The sequence below is a fragment of the Primulina huaijiensis genome, chromosome 10, assembly GCF_012295235.1.
Source record: "Primulina huaijiensis isolate GDHJ02 chromosome 10, ASM1229523v2, whole genome shotgun sequence".
Lineage (NCBI taxonomy): Eukaryota > Viridiplantae > Streptophyta > Magnoliopsida > Lamiales > Gesneriaceae > Primulina > Primulina huaijiensis.
In genome coordinates this window covers 9793804-9814964 of record NC_133315.1, presented here as the reverse complement: position 1 = coordinate 9814964, position 21161 = coordinate 9793804, and the positions used below count along the sequence as shown (strand labels likewise).

Below are 21161 nucleotides of genomic sequence, written 5' to 3'. Positions count from 1 at the left end.
CTTCTTGAAAAGGATTTGTCCTCAAATCTTGTTCATCACCTTCACCAAACAATGACAAATCACTAACATTGAAAGTGGAACTCACATTGTACTCACCTAGTAGATCGAGTTTGTAGGCGTTGTCATTGATCCTTTCTAGAATTGAAATGGTCCATCGCCCTTAGGTAGTAGCTTGGAATGACGCTTCTCGGGAAGCCTTTCCTTCTGCAAGTGGAGCCACACCCAATCACCTTTCTCAAAGATCTCCTTCTTCTTCCTTTTGTTGGCTTGCTTGGCATATTGCTCATTTCTCTTCTCAATGTTGGCCTTGACCTTTTCATGCAATCTCCTAACAAATTCAGCCTTCTTTTTGCCGTACATGTTCAACCTTTCACTCACAGGTAAAGACATCAAATCCGACGGAGTCAAAGGATTAAAACCATATGCAATTTCAAATGGCGAATAATTTGTAGTAGAATGCACACAACGATTATAAGCAAACACAACAAATGGTAAACAATCTTCCCAATTCTTTAAGTTCTTCTTAAGAATAGCACGCAAAAGTGTCCCTAAAGTACTATTAACAACTTCAGTCTGTCCATCCGTTTGAGGATGACATGTAGTAGAAAACAACAAATTTGTGCCAAGTTTAGCCCACAACGTTTTCCAAAAGTAACTCAAAAACTTAACATCACGGTCAGAAACAATAGTCCTCGGCATGCCATGCAACCTAACGACTTCTCTAAAGAACAAATCCGCAATGTGAGAGGCATCATCAGTTTTGTGACAAGCAATAAAATGTGTCATCTTAGAAAATCTATCAACAACAACAAGTATCTAATCCCTCCCCTTCTTAGTCCTAGGCAACCCCAAAACAAAGTCCATAGTGATATGAATCTGGCCGGGCATGGCGTTCAAATGATTGTAAGGATCGTTGTGCGAGTGTTAGACGAAGTGGGAAGCAGAAGCCTCCGCGCCCGAGCGGTCAAATTCTACCGCCCGAGCGCCAAAGTCATTGTCCAGAACGTGAACTCCAGAAGCATCGGAGCCCGAGCGGTAACATTTTACCGCCCGAGCGCGACCTGTCCAGAAGAGCCCGCGCTCGAGCGGTAGAAACCCGCGCCCGAGCGTCGCCCAATCGCGAGAAAATCTTTAGTTTCCTATTTTTGAGTCCTAATTGTTTTGGTAAATAGATTTTTCATATCTTTTTGATTTTGTAACAATATATGGACGAAATTCCATCATTGTAAACATTGAATTATTGAGTTTATAAAACTTTTCTTTGAGAATTCTCTCAAAAACAAGCTTAAGTTTCGTTATAACTTTTGCGTCGTATCAAATCAAACTTATCAAAAGATTTATCTTTTGTGACGTTCGTCAATCGAATATCACGAGGGTTGCCAAGGACGGGTTCTTTGGAGGTTCTCTTGAACGCGATTGTTCCAATAGTTGATTAATTGTTGCTAGGCCGCGTGATCTAGAGGCGATTATCACACCTATCAATTACTTGTTTCAAAGATCGGGACAACTCAAAGATCCCGTGGGCGGGATTGTATCAAGTGGTATCAGAGCTTTTGGTTTTTGATTCAAGTAAGCGTATCCGTTCAATTCCTCGTAGAATTTTCAATACCGATTTTCGTGTAGCGATTTCAACGTATTTGTTGAATCTACAAAAAAAAAATAAAAAAAAATCGCGAAATAATGTTCATCCGCCGGTTTTACTATTCACGACACTGTTCATCTGCCGATAATACTGTTTTACGTGGAATTTACTGTTCATCGGCCGTAATTACTGTTCAAATATCGATTTTACTATTCACGATACTGTTCATCACAGGAATTACTTACTGTTCACGTACTGTTCACCAAAAAAAAAAGGGTACAAGATGCTTGATAGTCAATTTCAGTCATTGTTGGTAGAATTTGGGAAAAGGATGGAGGAAGAATTTAAATCTTTGCGTGAAAGGTATGGGCGAGTAGATGAGAGTGGGAGGATGAGTAAAGAGGAAAGAAGCATGGCGACACCAGCGAGGAGTTCAAAACGTGGATATCATGGTACATCGCATTTCTCACATAATTATATTTCTGATATTCGATGTTTATGGTGTCTAGAGGTAGGACATGATTTTCATCATTGTCCAATTGAGGATGTGAAGGTAGTGGATTCCACTTCCAACCTTGAAGCCAAACTTGTGGATGATTTGAATGTTGATACTCCACTTGTGTCTCATGCGAGTATTGAGTGTTGTGCTGTGGAGGGTGAGTTGTTAGATGATGTCCAAGTTGTTTCTTTTGCTCAACTGTCTACGAATGTAATATGTATTGGTGAATCAATTTGTTATGAGTTGAGAGAAAAAGAAAATGAGATGATCAAAAAAAAGAGTGATAAAAAAGACGGGATTGCCATCGATGAACAAAAAGAGTTGTGTGAAAAAGAGGCCAAATAAAAAGAAAAATAAAAAGAAATGAAAAATAATTTAAAGGCCCAAAAGAGAGAAAAGAGTGAGATCGAGAGTTATTTACTTTTGTATAAACCACTTAAAGTACCTTTGTACAAAGAGGTTTATATATCTAGTGATGAAATAGCCGGTTCGATCCCGAGCATTGTTAAACTCTACTTGCAGGATTGTGGAAAATGCATGAAATATATTAATCTTCCTAGCTATCAAGAAAGACAAGATTTGAGGACAAATCTTTTTAAAGAAAGGGAGTATGATATGAATCTAGCCAGCCACTATGCGTTCCAAGAACCAATCCCGAGAGGACGCTTGACGATGTTGAATGTTGTCCTTCATCCAACCAATGAAAGCTTGGAAACAAGGCTCGAGGGGTTCGGGTTGCATAACAATCAAGTAGAGGATGAATTGGAAGCTTGCGTCTTAGCGCGTTGCGGGAAGCGCCTCGCGCCCGAGCGGTCACATTCTACCGCCCGAGCGCGAATAGTACAGAACTCTCGGCGCTCGAGCGGTCAAATCCTACCACCCGAGCGCGAGCATTTTCGAGAAATATTTTAATTTCTTATTTTAGAGTTTTAATTATTTTTGCAACTAGATATTGTTATCTTTAAATATGCAATTTTCTATATCTAGTTTTTAGTTATCTATATTTAAGCTAGAATAACATGTAAACAATTTAACTTTTGTTCATTATTGATTTGATATCAAATTGTGAGATTTTCTCTCAAACGAAAGCGAGAGCTTTTATACACTTCGGTGTTTTCAAAATCGAACTTTCAAAGGTGGATTCTTTTGTTCGTTCGTCTATCGATTTTCACGAGGGTTGCCAAGGACGGGTTCTTTGGAGGTTCTCTTGAACGCGATTGTTCCTATCGTTGATTAATTGTTGCTAGGCCGCGTGATCTAGAGGCGATTATCACACCTATCAATTACTTGTTTCAAAGATCTGGACAAATCAAAGATCTCGTGAGCGGGATCGTATCAAGTGGTATCAGAGCTTTTGGTTTTTGATTCAAGTAAGCGTATCCGTTCAATTCCTCGTAGAATTTTCAATACCGATTTTCGTGTAGCGATTTCTACGTATTTGTTGAATCTACAAAAAAAAATTTTCGGATTTACTGTTCACGGTACTGTTCAATTTCGTATTTACTGTTCATCCGCCATATTTACTGTTCACGGCACTGTTAGGGTACTGTTCACCCGAAAAAAAAGTTTGAATCGGGTGTTTGTTGAATTTTAGCGCTTAAATTTCAGCGTTAAGTTTGTCCTTGTCATTTAGTCGCATTTTAGTCAATTTTCAAAGTTGCTTATTCTTGTGTGGTCTAAGTGAGTCGAATTTCAAGCGTCACAGGATTGATCTCATAAGTTTGATACGTGGAAGCCACGAGACTTAAGCGCCCCCTTGAGAATTCTCACTTAGAGTGAAAATATTTGAGTGGAGTGAATTTTCATTGGAGTGATTTGTGAGTGTAATGCCCGAGATTTAATTACTGTAATCAGAAGTGGATTAATTAGCAATATTGAGACTATAGGAGCTCAAGTGGAGAAATCGGGCGTCGGTGCAATACAAGCCAAGATGTTGGACAAAACATCTGGCGCCCGAGCGGCATAAGATGACCGCCCGAGCACCAATGCATCACAAAAGAAGAATTCAGACAGAACGTCTGGCGCCCGAGCGGCTGAAAGTTACCGCCCGAGCGCCAGAGTAGAACAAGTTGACAACTCGGGCAGAAGGTTCCGCGCCCGAGCGGTAAATTATGGCCGCCGGAGCGCCAGTGTTGAAAAACTTGATTTCCGGGCAGAACATTCCGCGCCCGAGCGGTAATGTTTAACCGCCCGAGCGCCACCTATGTTTGGTGAAATTGTGCCACGTTTCAATTACATGCAATGGATATATATATATATATATATATATAATTTTCATTCCTTCCTAACTTAGCAAAGGAAATAGAGAAAGGAAACGAGAAAAGCTTCAGAAATCCTTACGCCTTTATATTTCGATCCGTCTATTAGATTTTGAATCCGACTTCAATATCATGTTCCTATCGACGTAGGCTACGACTGGACGTAAGTTTTGTTACGTTTGGATATGATTTGAAATTATGATATTGTCAGAATTGAATAAGAATCATATATGGTGTTTCTGATATAGTAGACATCATAGAATCGAAGTCAGATTGAGAAACAAATTGATTATGAAATTGTTATGATTTTTCAGAAGTATATTGATTGATATTGGACATATTTGGTTATTGATTGATTTTAGATGATATTGGATATTGGTTATTGATTGTAATTGATATCTATTGATATTGTATTGACGGGGATATCGAGATTATTCCGTTATGTCGTTGATTTTGAGTTACATTCAGAATTATACAGATATTGATTATAAACCGTGATATTGTATCTATGATGTTGAGATTGACAGGGTTACTATGACCGTATTGTTATGCCGTCGAAACATCAGCAAATTGATATTGATCAGATTCAGTATTGATAGATTGGATCGTTATATCGTTGACATTGATCAGATTATGTTTTTATTTAAGTATTTATCAGAACAGATATTGAATTGAGTTGTATATTGATATTGTACCTATTCGATTGTCATTACCAGATTGGGTATGGACAGAGTAGAATTCGAGACTTCGACTTCGTCAAACGGAGAAGATAAGGGTATAAATTAATGTTGAGTTGGGATTGCACAACTAGAGTGAGGTTTGACTCGAGTTTCCCTAAATCACATACTTTATTTTATTGCATTGATATTTGCAAATAATGAATGAATTGATATGCTTGTTCTATTGATATATAGATAGCAGGTATTAAACGATTAGTCTTGTGACAGAAGTGCCTGATAGTGATAGAATCGTCACTGGCACATTGCACATTGTCACAGGATAGGAATATGGCGGAAGTGCCATAGTCTTTGACAGATAGGTCAGGACATCGGACGTTTGGTCATATCGAAGTGGATAGAATTGGAGTTGCTTCGATTACTGATGTTCGATATGGAAAGGGCCAAATTCTGTGAATAAGAACGTACCACCACCCCGATCGAGAGTGTAGGTGGGTGTATGTTCTTATTCTGAACGGGATCCCTAGATTAGGACTGAGTCGAGTCTGAGTCGGAGAATCACGGAAAGTGATTCATTGATTAATATTGATTTATGAATCCTGAATATGGTACATGGATTTATGTTCCTGATTGTGGTACATGTTTAGAATATGACTTTTTATTGATATTGATTCATGTGTCGGATTATGGTACATGCGATGAATACTTACTTTATTTATGTTTTGATTAGGATGCATGTTATGAATATCTTTTATATGCTGTTACATTGATTATATGAATGCATGTATACATGGTTTATACTGAGAATATAATTCTCACCGGAGTTATCCGGCTGTCGTCTTGTTTGTATGTGTGCATGACAACAGGTGGGACAGGATCAGGGTCAAGAAGAGAACGAGGCTGGACTAGATAGCGTGGAGATCCGGGCTCAGAATTAAATTAGGATTCAACACTGATATGTAGTTGGACCTAGTTGAATTATTATAGACAATACAAGGGTTGTATGTTTATGTTTAATATGTATTTCAGATCGATTTACATTACGTTTCCGCTTTGCATTTTAAAAAAATTTTATGTTTTACATTACTTAATTGTGTATTTGATATTAATAACGATTAAGGAAATGAATTAGCGTCCGGGTCCCCACAGTGAGGTTTTGTGGTGAGAAAAAAAAAAGACGAGTGCGAGTGAATTTTCATTGGAGTGATTTGTGAGGTTTTGTGGTGAGGAAAAAAGACGAGTGCGAGTGAATTTTCATTGGATTGACTAGTGAGAATTTGTGGTGAGGAAACTTTATTCTTTTATTGTTTTATACTAACCTTTTCTTGCAGGTATAATGGTTGACGATCATCAATTTCAAACAATGTTGAGGGGGTTGGATAAAATGTGGGAGAAGGAGTTTAAGCCCCTTCGTGAGAAATATAGGCGGTGCGGAATGGATGATCCACGTGAAGTTGACTGGGCTAGGAGAGTCAAGGAGAGTGGAGCACCACGCCTGGTATCGGGTAATGATAGGAGGTGCAAATCGAGTGGTAGGCAGGGAAGTGACTCGTGGAATGAGTTTTTGACATCCGCACGAAGGTCGAGTGAAGAGAAGAAGGTCAAGACTAGACCGAAGTTGGTTTTGAAGCATGGGTATCAAGGTACATCTAAAATTTCAAATGTTAGTACTTATGATATTCAATGTATTTGGTGTCTAGAGTTTGGACATGATATTAGCCAATGTCCAAATGAGGAGGTGAATGTACTGGATTCCAGAGTTGATTGTGAATCTAAGGTTGCAGTCGAGTGTGGAGTTGAAGTGAGCATTGATGTTGAACCTAAAGTGGTGGTTGAGAGAATTGAGGAGGTTGGTATTCCACTGATTTCTGACTTGATCATAGAATGTTGTGCTGTGGAGGGTGAATCCTTAGATGGTGAATTTGCTTCTAATGTGTGTGCTAAGGAGGAGAAAGAAGAAAGTAGTAATAATTTGTTGCACGCATGTTATGATTCATCATGTACCTTTCTTGATCAACCTATTTCAATTGTAATTACTGATGATCAATTGCAATTTAATTGTGAGAGTGAAAAAGAATTTAAAATGGCCGAAAGAATGAGTGATCAAAAGAGTGAGGTGGCCATAGAAAGAAAAGAAAAAGAAAATGCAAAAGAGGCCAAAAGAAGAGAAAAAGAAAATAAATTAAAGGCCCAAAAGAGTGAATATGAGCGTGATTTAATTTTGTATAAATCTCTCCAAGTACCTTTGTACAAAGATGAGCTTTATATATCTAGTGATGATATAGCCGGTTCAATCCCGAGCAGTATTAATTCTTCTTTGCAGGACTTTGGCGCCCTCATGATGAGGAGAAGAGCAAGTGTTGATGATTTTGGAAAGCCATGGGATGATCCATATGACTTCGAGAGCAATCAAGGTGAGGTAAGGTTAGTTGCCAACGCAACAACCATGAGGTATGACTTCCGTCCTTATCTTAATTCTTTGTTGTATCGTTTCCCAAAACTTAGAGAATATCTTGCAAATGTGGTGGTTAAGGGGTCGGATGTAACTTTACTCTTATTCCTTGATTGTTATGAATTTGAGACCATGGATGAATTGCATTTACCTACTATGAATTTTGATGTCTCACTATTTACAAAGTTGGTGGAGTTTGCTTGCTACAATGGTTTGTATACCTTAGACTTAGATTTTTGTGATGAGATGAGATATTACATGGATAGTACATTTAGTGTGTTCTATTTGCATGATTTATGTGGGTTTGATGATGGTTTTGAGAGGTGCAAGGATGAACATGATTTTTTCTTTGTTCATGATGAATACATGTTTAAAGAGAATAAATTTTTCATCCTACACCCATTGCATGAGTTGTTGTTTGATATTGAGGCACATGACATTTGTTTGATTGGTAGCCATGAAGTAACTAGAGCCATTGATAGGATGCATGAATTTTTACTATGGTTTCATATGAGGATGTATGATAAGTGGTGTAGTGAAAGGTGCATTGCCTATAGGGAGAGGGCACCTGAGCTAGATTCTTATATCGCGCATGAACTACGTCTTATTCCTAGTGAGCTATGGTCGTACATGTGTATGAAATTTGTTGTGGGGTTGACTAGGTCTTAGAAGGGGAGAAATATGATCTTTGTGATACTTAATGCTATATTATTGTCCTTATTTGGTGCTACATGTTATCTATCGTCCGGAGTAATAGGGGAATTCATAGACAGGACAACCGTTAAGTTGGGATTTCCAGTGCTGATGGAGCGAGCAAATGATAGCGCCTACAAACCTGAGCTTCAAGGTAAGTATGTTGATAATATCATCCTTGTTATTACTAACTTGCTTCGTTTTTGTGTAGGGGGACAAGATTTGAGGACAAATCTTTTTGAAGAAGGGGAGTATGATATGAATCTGGCCGGGCATGGCGTTCAAATGATTGGAAGGATCATTGTGCGAGTGTTAGACGAAGTGGGAAACAGAAGCCTCCGCGCCAGAGCGGTCAAATTCTACCGCCCGAGCGCCAAAGTCACTGTCCAGAACGTGAACTCCAGATGCATCGGAGCCCGAGCGGTAACATTTTACCGCCCGAGCGCGACCTGTCCAGAAGAGCCCGCGCTCGAGCGGTAGAAACCCGTGCCCGAGCGCCGCCCAATCGCGAGAAAATCTTTACTTTCCTATTTTTGAGTCCTAATTGTTTTGGTAATTAGATTTTTCATATCTTTTTGATTTTGTAACAATATATGGACGAAAATTTATCATTGTAAACGTTGAATTATTGAGTTTATAAAACTTTTCTTTGAGAATTCTCTCAAAAACAAGCTTAAGTTTCGTTATAACTTTTGCGTCTTATCAAATCAAACTTATCAAAAGATTTATCTTTTGTGGCGTTTGTCAATCGAATATCACGAGGGTTGCCAAAGACGGGTTCTTTGGAGGTTCTCTTGAACGCGATTGTTCCAATCGTTGATTAATTGTTGCTAGGCCGCGTGATCTATAGGCGATTATCACACCTATCAATTAGTTGTTTCAAAGATCGGGACAAATCAAAGATCCCGTGGGCGGGATCATATCACATATGAATGTCAATCCAAGGTTCACTAGGAACAGGAAGTGGTGTATACAATCCATGTGGTTGTGTCCTAGACTTAGCTTGCCTACAAGTTATGCACTTTTCACAAACTCGCTCAACATCACGCTTCATAGGTGGCCAATAAAAATGTTCATGTAAAGCATTCAAGGTTTTCGCCACACCAAAGTGTCCCATCAAACCACCTCCATGTGCCTCCCTAACAAGTAATTCACGAATGGATGATCTAGGGATGCACAACCTATCTTATCTAAACGAGAAACCATGATGCAAATAGAATTTTTCATGTGGTCCATGCATACAAGTTTCAAACACACTCTTAAAATTCTCATCCAGCACATACAACTCTTTCACATGCTCAAATCCCAAAATTTTTGATTCCAAGGTAGAGATTAGTACGTACCTTTGGGATAGTGCATCAGCCACTATGTTTTCCTTACCTTGTTTGTACTTGATGATGTATGGGAATGTTTCAATGAATGCCACCCACTTAGCATGCCGCTTGTTCAGCTTTTGTTGACGCTTAAGGTGCTTTAGAGACTCATGATCCGTATGAATCACAAACTCCTTAGGCCTCAAGTAGTGTTGCCACGTTTCAAGAGTCCTCACAAGCGTATAGAGCTCCTTGTCATATGTTGGATAGTTCAGCGCTGCTCCATTAAGTTTCTCACTGAACTACGCCACCGGGCGCCCTCCTTGCATCAACACCCCACCAATACCCACACCTGAAGCATCACATTCAATTTCAAAGGTATTAGCAAAATCAGGTAAAACAAGTAAAGGTGATGCGAACACGGATGTGCACGTCCCAAGGAAAGCATGGGATCCCTTAGAGTTACCAGCGGGACCAATCACGAGAGGACGACTGAAGAAGTTTAAAGAGGCGTTGCAGGGGCTTATGAGCAAGGAAGAAGGACTTTCAAGCGAGGTGCAAAGTGCTGAAGGGTTCGAGATGCATGGAAATAAGTATGGGAGCCAAAGGAACGTTATTCAAGTGTTAAATCAAGAGGAGTCCAGATACCACGGCGCCCGAGCGGCCAAATCTTACCGCCCGAGCGCCAAACATACTGTCCGGGAAGTGAACTCCAGAAGCAGNTTTCTCTCAACTTTTTCAAGGCTTTAGCTTTGTAAACAAAAATCAAACTTATCAAAGTTTTTAACTTTGTGGCGTTTGTCGATCGTGCTTGTGCGGATTGTCTTAGACTTGTTCTTTGAAGGTTCGTCATAATTTTCGATTGTTTATCTCGTGATTATTTGTTGCTAAACTTCTCATAGTTTAGAGGTGAAAATCACAACACACACACTTGATTCAAAAGATCGGGACAACACAAATTCCTTGTTCGATATTAAATTTAGGGCGCGATTCATATTTAATCGTGTTTGCTTTTATTCGTACGTGGATTCATATCATTTGGTATCAGAGCTTAGGTTCATTGAATTAAAGTAAGTTTATCCTTCAGATCTAATTATTCTTTAGTTCCGCTTTCAGATCTGATTTGTTCTATTATTCTTTGTCGTTCGTGAATCTGTGATACACGAAACTTCGTTTCTTATTTTTTCTCTGAATTTTCGGAATTTTCAGAGCAGGCAAAAAAAAAAAACCAAAAATCCGAAAATTTGCCAATATTTCTTTTTGATATTTTGTTCTATTCCTTTTTGTGAGTCATATAGAAGTGTGGGGACCCGGGCGCTAATCATGTTCTTAATTGTCATTGGGACTAATTAATCAATTATAATAAACAGGGTCTAATTTTTTTTTTAATATAATATCAAATGCGGAACGTAATGGAATCACTCTACTATACATATCAGTATAAGAGTAAAGTACAAGTCTTGTACTATATACAATCATTTATAAACTAAGGTTCAACTACTAAATATCAAGTGTTCAACCCTATCTCAGATCACGTCCGTAGTCTCCACTCTAATCACGATCTCTCTCTTCATCTCCTTGATCCTGAACCTGTCCCACCTATTGTCATGCACACATACAAACACGACAACAGTCGGATAACTTCGGTGAGAATAAATCCCAGTATAAATCAACGAAACATGCAATCATATAATTAATATAAAGCATGAAGCAGATATCAGATATATATCAAAATCTGAAACATAATTAATATCAAGCTATCAAGCATAATCGTGACTCCACGACTCAGACTAGACTCAATCCTAGTCTAGGGATCCCGGTTTCCAGAAGTTGGTATTCCTATATCGACCAACAGTAATAGAAGAAACTCCGATTCTATCCACGTCGATATAACCAAACATCCAGTGTCTTGACCTATCCGTCACAGACTGTGGCACTATCGCCAATACACTATATGGTGACATCGTGCAATGTTCCCGTGGCGATCCCGCCACTATCAGGTACTTCTGTCACAAGAGCACTCGTCTAAACACATGCTCTCTATACATCAATAGAACAAGCATATCAAATCAAAGCAATGCGAATAATAACAAATAGTATGTGGTTTAGGAAAACTCAAGTATTTCCTACTTGAGTCGATCTCCCCAATACCACATTGACTTATACCTTTCGTTTGTAGTCGCGGTCTGAAGAAACGGAAGTTCTGAACTCAAGATTGTCTCTGTAAATCTGAAAGGACATATCGAGAATAATAATATCAACCTTCCATTCTCAATTCACTACTCAATCTGATTAATCTGAATTTAATTCAAATCATCGACATAACGGCACACTCTCAATATCCCCTTAAATATCATATCAACAGATATCAATTACCAATCATAACCCATATCCAATACAATCTATAAGCCAGTCACCATTCAAATCTATCCAATACCACTCAATATAATCTGAAAAAACATAACAAATCCGTAATCAATCTGTTTCTTAATCTGACTTCGATTCTATGATGTCTAACATGTCAAGAACATCATATCTGAATCCTATTCAATTCTGACAATAGCATTATTTCAAAACATATGCGCGAGACATTATGTCTCGGCGCGTGCCTTCCCGTCAGCTCGCGCATATGCGCCCCCTTCTCGGCGCACATGCGCCACAATCTCTGGAATCGACATCCTGAAATCCAGCCTCTCGCGCATATGCGCGCCCTGTCACGCGCATATGCGCGAGAAGTTCTGTCTCGTACATACAGCTCCCGAACAACTGGCGCATATGCGCGCACCACTTCCGCGCATATGCGCCAGAACCTCTGGCCTCACTTTCCTCTTACTCATACATGATCTCCATTCATGCCTCGGAATGGTCCGTCTATCATCATATAAATTTATCGATAAATCATCTCAGATTAACAGGATAAAAATCTCGGGCATTACATAGAAGTGTCTTACACAGTCAAAAAAAATAAATAAATAAATAAATATCTATCTTCAACTTGCTTGTCTACTCAGTCCACGTGAGTCGATCGCATTTGTTCACGAGTTTGAACTTGATTGTTTGATAGACGAATACAAAGCTTGAGCACCCTTTAGAGAGAGACATCAAATTCGAGTGGAAACATTTGAGTGTGAGTGTTATTTCTTTGGAGTGACTAGTGAGTATTTGTTGTGAGCAAACAAAATACGAGGGGAGAGAAGAGTGAATTTCTTTGGAGTGATCGTGAGAATTTGGGTGAGGAATATTTTTTTTCTACTAACGTTTTCTTGCAGGTACAAATCTGAAATTAAATGGAGAAGGAGGTAGGAGATAATTCGAACCCGGGGTTATCTAAGTTTCAAATGGAGGCGTTGTATGGGCATTTTAGTAGGATGTGGAAGGTTGAGATGGAGCCATTACATGAGCGGTTGGATAGGCTTGAGGTTAGTACGAGTGGAAAAAAATCAAATCCTAAAAATATGGGTGGAGAAGAAGAAGAGGAAGAGTGTGATTTTGGAGGAGAAGAGGAGAGCCAAAATGATAATTGGGGTAGGAATGGAAGAGGTAGAGGAATTGGTAGAGGTAGAAGAGAAGCCGTTCGGGGTAGATATGATGGGAATAGGGAAGATGGTAATATGGGTATTATTAAGATGAAAATCCTTTCGTTCCATGGAAAATCTGATCCGGAGGCATATTTAGAGTGGGAAAAGAGGGTAGAGTTTGTGTTTGAGTGTCACCACTATTCCGAACAAAAAAAGGTGAGGTTGGCGGCGGTGGTTTAATTTTTAGACTATGCTCTCATTTGGTGGGATCAATTAGTGACCACTAGGAGGAGGTACAATGAGAGGCCCATAGAAACTTGGGATGAAATGAAAAAAGAAAAAAAAAAAAGGTTTGTGCCCAACCACTACTATAGGGTGATGTTGAAGAGGCTACAAACTTTAAACAGGGAAATCCAAGATCAAGTTGAGTTTCGGCACTACTTGGATCTTGACGAGATGGTGCAAATGGCCATAAAAGTGGAGCCACAACTCAAAAGGCGTGAGTTGGCCGCACCAATCAAACTGGAGGTTCATCATCTTCTTGGTGATCAAATGTGACGAAGCGAGAGGAGAATAAGGTGGTGACCAAGCCCAAATTTGAGACCAAACAAGAGGCGCCTAAGCAAGGAGTGCAAGGTAAATCTGAAACTCCTTCTAATCGATCTAGGGATACAAAATGTTTTAGGTGTCAAGGGTTGGGTCATATTTCTAGTGAATGTCCTAATAAGAGGGTGATGATCTTGAATGACTATGGTGAGTATGAATCTCATAGTGAGGGTGATGATGATGAGATGCCTGCATTAGAGGATCCTGACGAGGGTTATGAGGCGGTTGTTGGAGAAGCACTAGTGACTAGGCGTATCATGAGTGCCCAAGTCAAGGAGGAGGAGACTAACCAAAGGGAAAATGTATTCCATACTAGATGTTTTGTAAATCAAAAGGTTTGCAACTTAATCATAGATGGGGGGAGTTGTACTAATGTGGCTAGTTGTGAGATGGTCGAGAAATCGGGTTTACCAACATTAAAGCATCCTCAACCATATAGGCTTCAATGGTTGAATGATTGTGCGGAAGTGAAGGTGACAAAACAAGTGCTAGTGCCTTTTTCTATTGGGAGGTATGTGGATGAGGTCTTGTGTGATTGGGTACCTATGCATGCTTGCCATATCTTGTTGGGTAGACCTTGGCAATATGATAGGCGAGTGACACATGATGGGTTCAAGAACAAGTACTCATTTGTGTTGAAAAAAGAGTCCATTGTTTTACTTCCTTTGTCCCCAAAGCAAGTGTTGGAGAAAAAATTGAAAAAAAAAGAGGAGAGATGAAGCCGAAAAAAAGAGTGAATTAAAAAGAGAGATGGCCTTTGAAGATAAAAATGAAATGCCTGAAAAAAAGAGTGAAAAAAAAAGTGAGATAGCCATACAAAAGAAAAAGGAGAGGAAAGAAAATGAGGGAAAAGAAAATGAGAGGAAAGGGGCCAAAAAGAAAACATACATGGCCCAAAAAAGTGAGTTGAAGCAATTGATGCACACACGTGAACCACTCTTGTTGATTCTTTATAAAGAGATCCTCTTTAACACAAGTGATATAGCCGGGTCCCTTCCGAGCATTGTTGTTTCACTTTTGCAGGAATTTGATGATATATTTCCGGAGGAGCTACCTCAAGGGCTACCACCATTGAGGGGGATTGAGCACCAAATTGATTTGGTGCCCAGGAGTGCATTACCAAATCGTCCGGCTTATAGGAGCAATCCGGAGGAAACTAAGGAGCTTCAACGACAGGTAAGTGAGTTGTTAGATATGGGTTTTGTGCGTGAGTCCATGTCCCCTTGTGCTGTGCCTGTTTTATTAGTTCCTAAGAAAGATGGTTCATGGCGTATGTGTGTGGATTGTAGGGCAATCAATAACATCACCATTAAGTATAGGCATCCCATACCTAGACGAGATGATATGTTAGATGAATTGCATGGTGCTTGTATCTTTAACAAAATTGATTTGAAAAGTGGTTATCACCAAATTAGGATGAGGGAAGGTGATGAGTGGAAAACTGCTTTTAAAACCAAGTACGGGTTGTATGAGTGGATGGTGATGCCATTTGGCTTAACTAACGCTCCTAGCACCTTTATGAGGTTAATGAACCATGTCTGGCGTGCATACATAGGGAAATTTGTTGTTGTTTACTTTGATGATATCCTAGTATATAGCAAAGACTTGGATGAGCATGTTGATCACTTGAAACTTGTGCTAATCACACTAAGGGCTGAAAATCTATATGCTAACCTAAAGAAATGTGATTTTTGTACAAGCAAACTTGTCTTCCTTGGTTTTGTGGTAAGCTCACAGGGGATACAAGTGGATGAGGACAAGGTAAGTGCTATTCGAGATTGGCCATCGCCTACTACTGTTGGTCAAGTTCGAAGTTTTCATGGACTTGCAAGCTTCTATAGGAGGTTTGTAAAGGATTTTAGCACATTGGCAGCACCCATGACAGCGGTGATCAAGAAGAACGTTCCATTCCATTGGGGCGAGGAGCAAGAGAAGTCTTTTAATACTATTAAGCAAAAATTAATTAATGCTCCTTTACTTGTTTTGCCTGACTTTGCTAATACGTTTGAAATTGAATGTGATGCTTCAGGTGTAGGTATCGGCGGAGTTTTGATGCAAGGAGGACGGCCCGTGGCGTACTTTAGTGAGAAGCTCAATGGAGCAGCGCTGAACTATCCCACGTATGACAAGGAGTTCTACGCACTTGTGAGGACTCTAGAGACGTGGCAGCACTACTTAAGGCCCAAGGAGTTTGTGATTCATACGGATCATGAGTCTCTAAAGCACCTTAAGGGACAACAGAAGTTGAACAAAAGACATGCCAAGTGGGTGGCGTTCATTGAAACATTCCCCTACATCATCAAGTACAAACAAGGTAAGGAAAATGTAGTGGCCGACGCACTATCACCAAGGTACATACTTTTCTCTACTTTGGAGTCTAAAATTTTGGGGTTTGAGTATGTCAAGGAGTTGTATGTGCTAGATGACGATTTTAAGAATGTGTTTGAAACTTGTATGCATGGTCCACATGATAAATTCTATTTGCATAATGGTTTCTTGTTTAGAGAAGATAGGTTGTGCATCCCTAGATCATACGTTCGTGAATTACTTGTTAGGGAGGCACATGGGGGTGGTTTGATGGGACACTTTGGTGTGGCAAAAACTTTAAGTGCGTTGCATGAACATTTCTATTGGCCACACATGAAGCGTGATGTTGAGCGTGTTTGTGATAAGTGCATAACTTGTAGACAAGCTAAGTCTAGGACACAACCACATGGATTGTATACACCACTTCCTGTTCCTAGTGAGCCTTGGGTTGACATTTCTATGGACTTTGTTTTGGGGTTGCCTAGGACTAAGAAGGGGAGGGATTCAATATTTGTTGTTGTTGATAGATTCTCTAAGATGGCACATTTCATTGCTTGTCACAAAACTGATGATGCGTCTCACATTGCGGATTTGTTCTTTAGAGAAGTCGTTAGGTTGCATGGCATGCCTAGGACTATTGTTTCTGACCGTGATGTTAAATTCTTGAGTTACTTTTGGAAGACTTTATGGGCTAAACTTGGCACAAAATTGTTGTTTTCTACTACTTGTCATCCTCAAACGGATGGGCAAACTGAAGTTGTCAATAGGACATTAGGAACACTTTTGCGTGCTATTCTTAAAAAGAACTTGAAGAATTGGGAAAATTGTTTGCCATTTGTTGAGTTTACTTATAATCATTGCGTGCATTTTACTACGAACTATTCGCCATTTGAAATTGTTTATGGTTTTAACCCTTTGACTCCGTTAGATTTGATGTTTTTACCTGTGAGTGAAAGGTTAAACATGGATGGGAAAAAGAAGGCGGAATTTGTTAGGGGTTTGCATGAGAAGGTCAAAGCTAATATTGAAAAGAAGAATGAACGATACAACAAGCAAGCCAACAAGGGAAAGAAGAAGGTGATATTGGAGAAAAGGGATTGGGTGTGGCTACACTTGAGGAAGGAAAGGTTCCCCGAGAAGAGACGATCTAAACTATTACCTAGGGGTGATGGACCATTTCAAGTACTTGAAAGGACCAATGACAATGCCCACAAACTCGATCTACCAGGTGAGTATAACGTGAGTTCTACTTTCAATGTTAGTGACTTGTCGTTGTTTGATGTAGGTGACGAGCTGGATTTGAGGACAAATCCTTTTCAAGAAGGGGAGGATGATGCGAACACGGATGTGCACGTCCCAAGGAAAGCAGGAGATTCCTTAGAGTTACCAGCGGGACCAATCACGAGAGGACGGCTGAAGAAGTTTAAAGGGGCGTTGCAGGGGCTTATGAGCAAGGAAGAAGGACTTACAAGCGAGGTACAAAGTGCTGAAGAGTTCGAGATGCATGGAAATAAGTTTGGGAGCCAAAGGAACGTTATTCAAGTGTTAAATCAAGAGGAGTCCAGATACCACGGCGCCCGAGCGGCCAAATCTTACCGCCCGAGCGCCAAACATACTGTCCAGGACGTGAACTCCAGAAGCAGCGGCGCCCGAGCGATAAAATATTACCGCCCGAGCGCGACATGTCCAGAAGACTCCGCGCCCGAGCGGTTGAATCTCGCGCTCGAGCGCGCCTTGTTCCGAGAAACATTATCTTTTCCTATTTTAGAGTTTTAATTAGTTAGGTAACTAGATTTATCATATCATTTGATTTGTAGTCAATATATGGACGAAAAATTAAACACTTTTCAGATTATCATTGATATTATATAAAAGTTTTTGAGTTTTCTCTCATCTTTTTCAAGGCTTTAGCTTTGTAAACAAAAATCAAACTATCAAAGTTTTTAACTTTGTGGCGTTTGTCGATCGTGCTTGTGCGGATTGTCTTAGACTTGTTCTTTGAAGGTTCGTCATAATTTTTGATTGTTTATCTCGTGATTATTTGTTGCTAAACTTCATAGATTAGAGGTGAAAATCACAACACACACACTTGATTCAAAAGATCGGTACAACACGAATTCCTTGTTCGATATTAAATTGAGGGCGCGATTCATATTTAATCGTGTTTGCTTTTATTCGTACGTGGATTCACATCAAAAGGAGCATTAATTAACTTTTATTTAATAATATTAAAAGATTTCTCTTGCTCCTCGCCCCAATGGAATGGAACGTTCTTCTTGATCATCGCCGTGATTGGTGCTGCCAGTGTGCTAAAATCTTTTACAAACCTCCTATAGAAGCTTGCAAGACCATGAAAACTTCGAACTTGACCAACAGTAGTAGGCGTCGGCCAATCTCGAATGGCACTTACCTTGTCTTCATCCACTTGTATACCCTGTGAGCTTACCACAAAACCAAGGAAGACAAGTTTGCTTGTACAAAAATCACATTACTTTAAGTTAGCATACAAATTTTCAGCCCTTAGTGTGATTAGTACAAGTCTCAAGTGAGTAACATGCTCTTCTAGATTCTTACTATACAGAAATATGTCATCAAAGTAAACCACAACAGATTTTCCTATGTGTGCACGCAAGACATGATTCATTAACCTCATAAAGGTGCTAGGAGCGTTAGTTAGGGCAAATGGCATTACCATCCACTCATATAACCCATACTTGGTTTTAAAAGCAGTTTTCCACTCATCACCTTCCCTCATCCTTATTTGATGATAGCCACTCTTCAAATCAATTTTGCTAAAGATACAAGCACCATGCAATTCATCTAATATATCATCTAGTCTAGGTATGGGATGCCTATACTTAATGGCTATGTTATTGAGTGCTCTACAGTCCACACACATTCGCCATGAGCCATCTTGCTTAGGAACTAATAAAACAGGCACAGCACAAGGGGACATGGACTCATGCACACAAAACCCTTATCCAAGCACTGATGCGAACACGGTTGTTCAAGCCCCAAGGAAAGCATGGGACCCTATAGAGTTGTCGGATGGACCAATCACGAGGGGACGTCTGAAGAGGTTCAAAGAAGCATTGAATGGGTTTATGAGCAAAGAAGGCGGATTGACAAGCGAGATACAGAGTGATGAAAGGTTCGTGATGCATGGGGATCATGTGAACATTATTCAAGCATCCATGCAAAACGGAGCACAAATCTGGACAGAAGGTCTCGCGCACATGCGCGAAGACAGGGTGCGCATATGCGCGAGCTCTCGCACATGTGCCGCGAAGGGGCGCGCATATGCGCGAGAAGTACTGGACACCGAAGACATTAACAGTGGGCTTCGCGCATATGCGCCAGATTAGGGCGCGCATATGCGCGACATGGGCAGAGACTTGCGTGCGCAGATTTTTTTTCCTAAGTTAGTGTTTTAATTATTTTGGCAACTAGATTTCATTTCTTGACTATGTAAACATATTGGACGAATTTTGGGACATTATTCAGATCATTATTATTGAATATCAAAAACTTTTGAGAACTTTTCTCTCAACTTTCAAGGCTTTTGCTTTGTAAACAAAAAAATCAAACTTATCAAAGTTTTAACTTTGTGGCGTTTGTCGATCGTCTTGTGCGGATTGTCATTGACTGGTTCTTTGAAGGTTCGTTCTAAATTTCGATTGTTTTCATCGTGATTCTTTATTACTAAACCTCGTAGTTTAGGGGTGAAAATCACACCATACTTGATTCAAAAGATCGGGACACAACAACGAATTCCTTGTTCGTTTTTAAATTGAGGGCGCGATTCAATTTTAGTCGTGTTTGCTTTTTATTCGTACTTGGATTCATATCAACAACTCACTTACCTACCGTTGAAGCTCCTTAGTCTCCTCCGGATTGCTCCTATAGGCGGGACGATTTGGCAATGCACTCCCAGGCACGAAATCGATTTGGTGCTCGATTCCCCTCAATGGTGGTAAGCCTTGATTTAACTCCTCCGGAAATACATCTTCAAATTCCCGCAAAAGTGAAACAACAATGCTCGGAAGGGACCCGGCTATATCACTTGTGTTAAGGAGTATCTCCTTATAAACAATCAACACAAGTGGTTCATGTGTGTGCATCAATTGTTTCAACTCACCATTTTGGGCCATATATGATTTCTTTTTGGCCTATTTCCTCTCAATTTCTTTCCTCTCATTTTTCTTTTGTAAGGCTGTCTCACTCTTTTGACCACTCTTTTTTTTCAGCCATTTCATTTTTATTTTCTAAGGCCATCTCACTTTTTAGTTCACTCTTTTTTTCGACCTCATCTCTCTTCTTTTTTTTTTTAAATGGTCCTCCAACACCTGCTTTGGGGACAAAGGAAGTAATACAATGGATTCCTTTTTCAATACAAATGAATACCTATTCTTGTACCCATCATGTGTCACTAGACTATCATATTGCCACGGTCTACCCAACAAGATATGACAAGCATGCATCGGTACCACATCACACAACACGTCATCCACATATTTCCCAATAGAAAAAGGCACTAGCACTTGTTTGTTAACCTTCACATCCGCACAATCATTCAACCATTGAAGCCTATATGGTTGAGGGTGCTTTAATGTAGGTAACCCCAATTTCTCCGTCATTTCAACACTAGCCACATTAGTACAACTCCCCCCCATCTATGATTAGATTGCAAACCTTTTAGTTTACAAAACACCTAGTATGGAACAAGTTCTCCCTTTGGTTAGTCTCCCCCTCCTTGACTTGGGCACTCATGATACGCCTAGTCACTAGTGCTTCACCTACAACCGCCTCATATCCCTCATCAGGATCCTCTAACGCAGGCATCTCATCCTCATCACCCTCACTATGAGATTCATACTCACCATAGTCATTTAAAATCATTACCCTTTTGTTAGGACATTCACTAGAAATATTACCTAACCCTTGACACCTAAAACATTTAACATCTCTAGATCGATTAATAGGAGTTTCAGATTTACCTTGCACTCCTTGTTTAGGTGCCTCTTGTTTGGTCTCAATCTTGGGCTTGGTCATCACCTTATTCTCCTCACGCTTCACCACATTTGATCGCCACGAAGATGAGGAACCCCCAGTTTGGTTGGTGCGGCCAACTCCTCGCCTCTTGAGTTGTTGCTCCACCTTTATGGCCATTTGCACCATCTCGTCTAGATCCAAGTAGTGCCTAAGCTCCACTTGATCTTGAATTTCCCTGTTCGAACCACAAAGAAAACGAGCCAT

At 39.9% G+C, this 21161-nt stretch overlaps 1 protein-coding gene across 1 annotated transcript in view; it reads left to right on the top strand.

Moving 5' to 3' along the window:
- Positions 1-1865: 1865 nt before the first annotated feature.
- LOC140986532 (uncharacterized) overlaps positions 1866-21161 on the top strand; it is a 69641-nt gene continuing 50345 nt past the window's right edge. Inside the window, exons 1-3 of the mRNA XM_073454821.1 lie at positions 1866-2034; positions 6660-7679; positions 8226-8315. Coding sequence (XP_073310922.1) covers positions 1866-2034; positions 6660-7679; positions 8226-8315 — 1279 coding nt within the window. The remainder of the gene's footprint in view (positions 2035-6659; positions 7680-8225; positions 8316-21161) is intronic.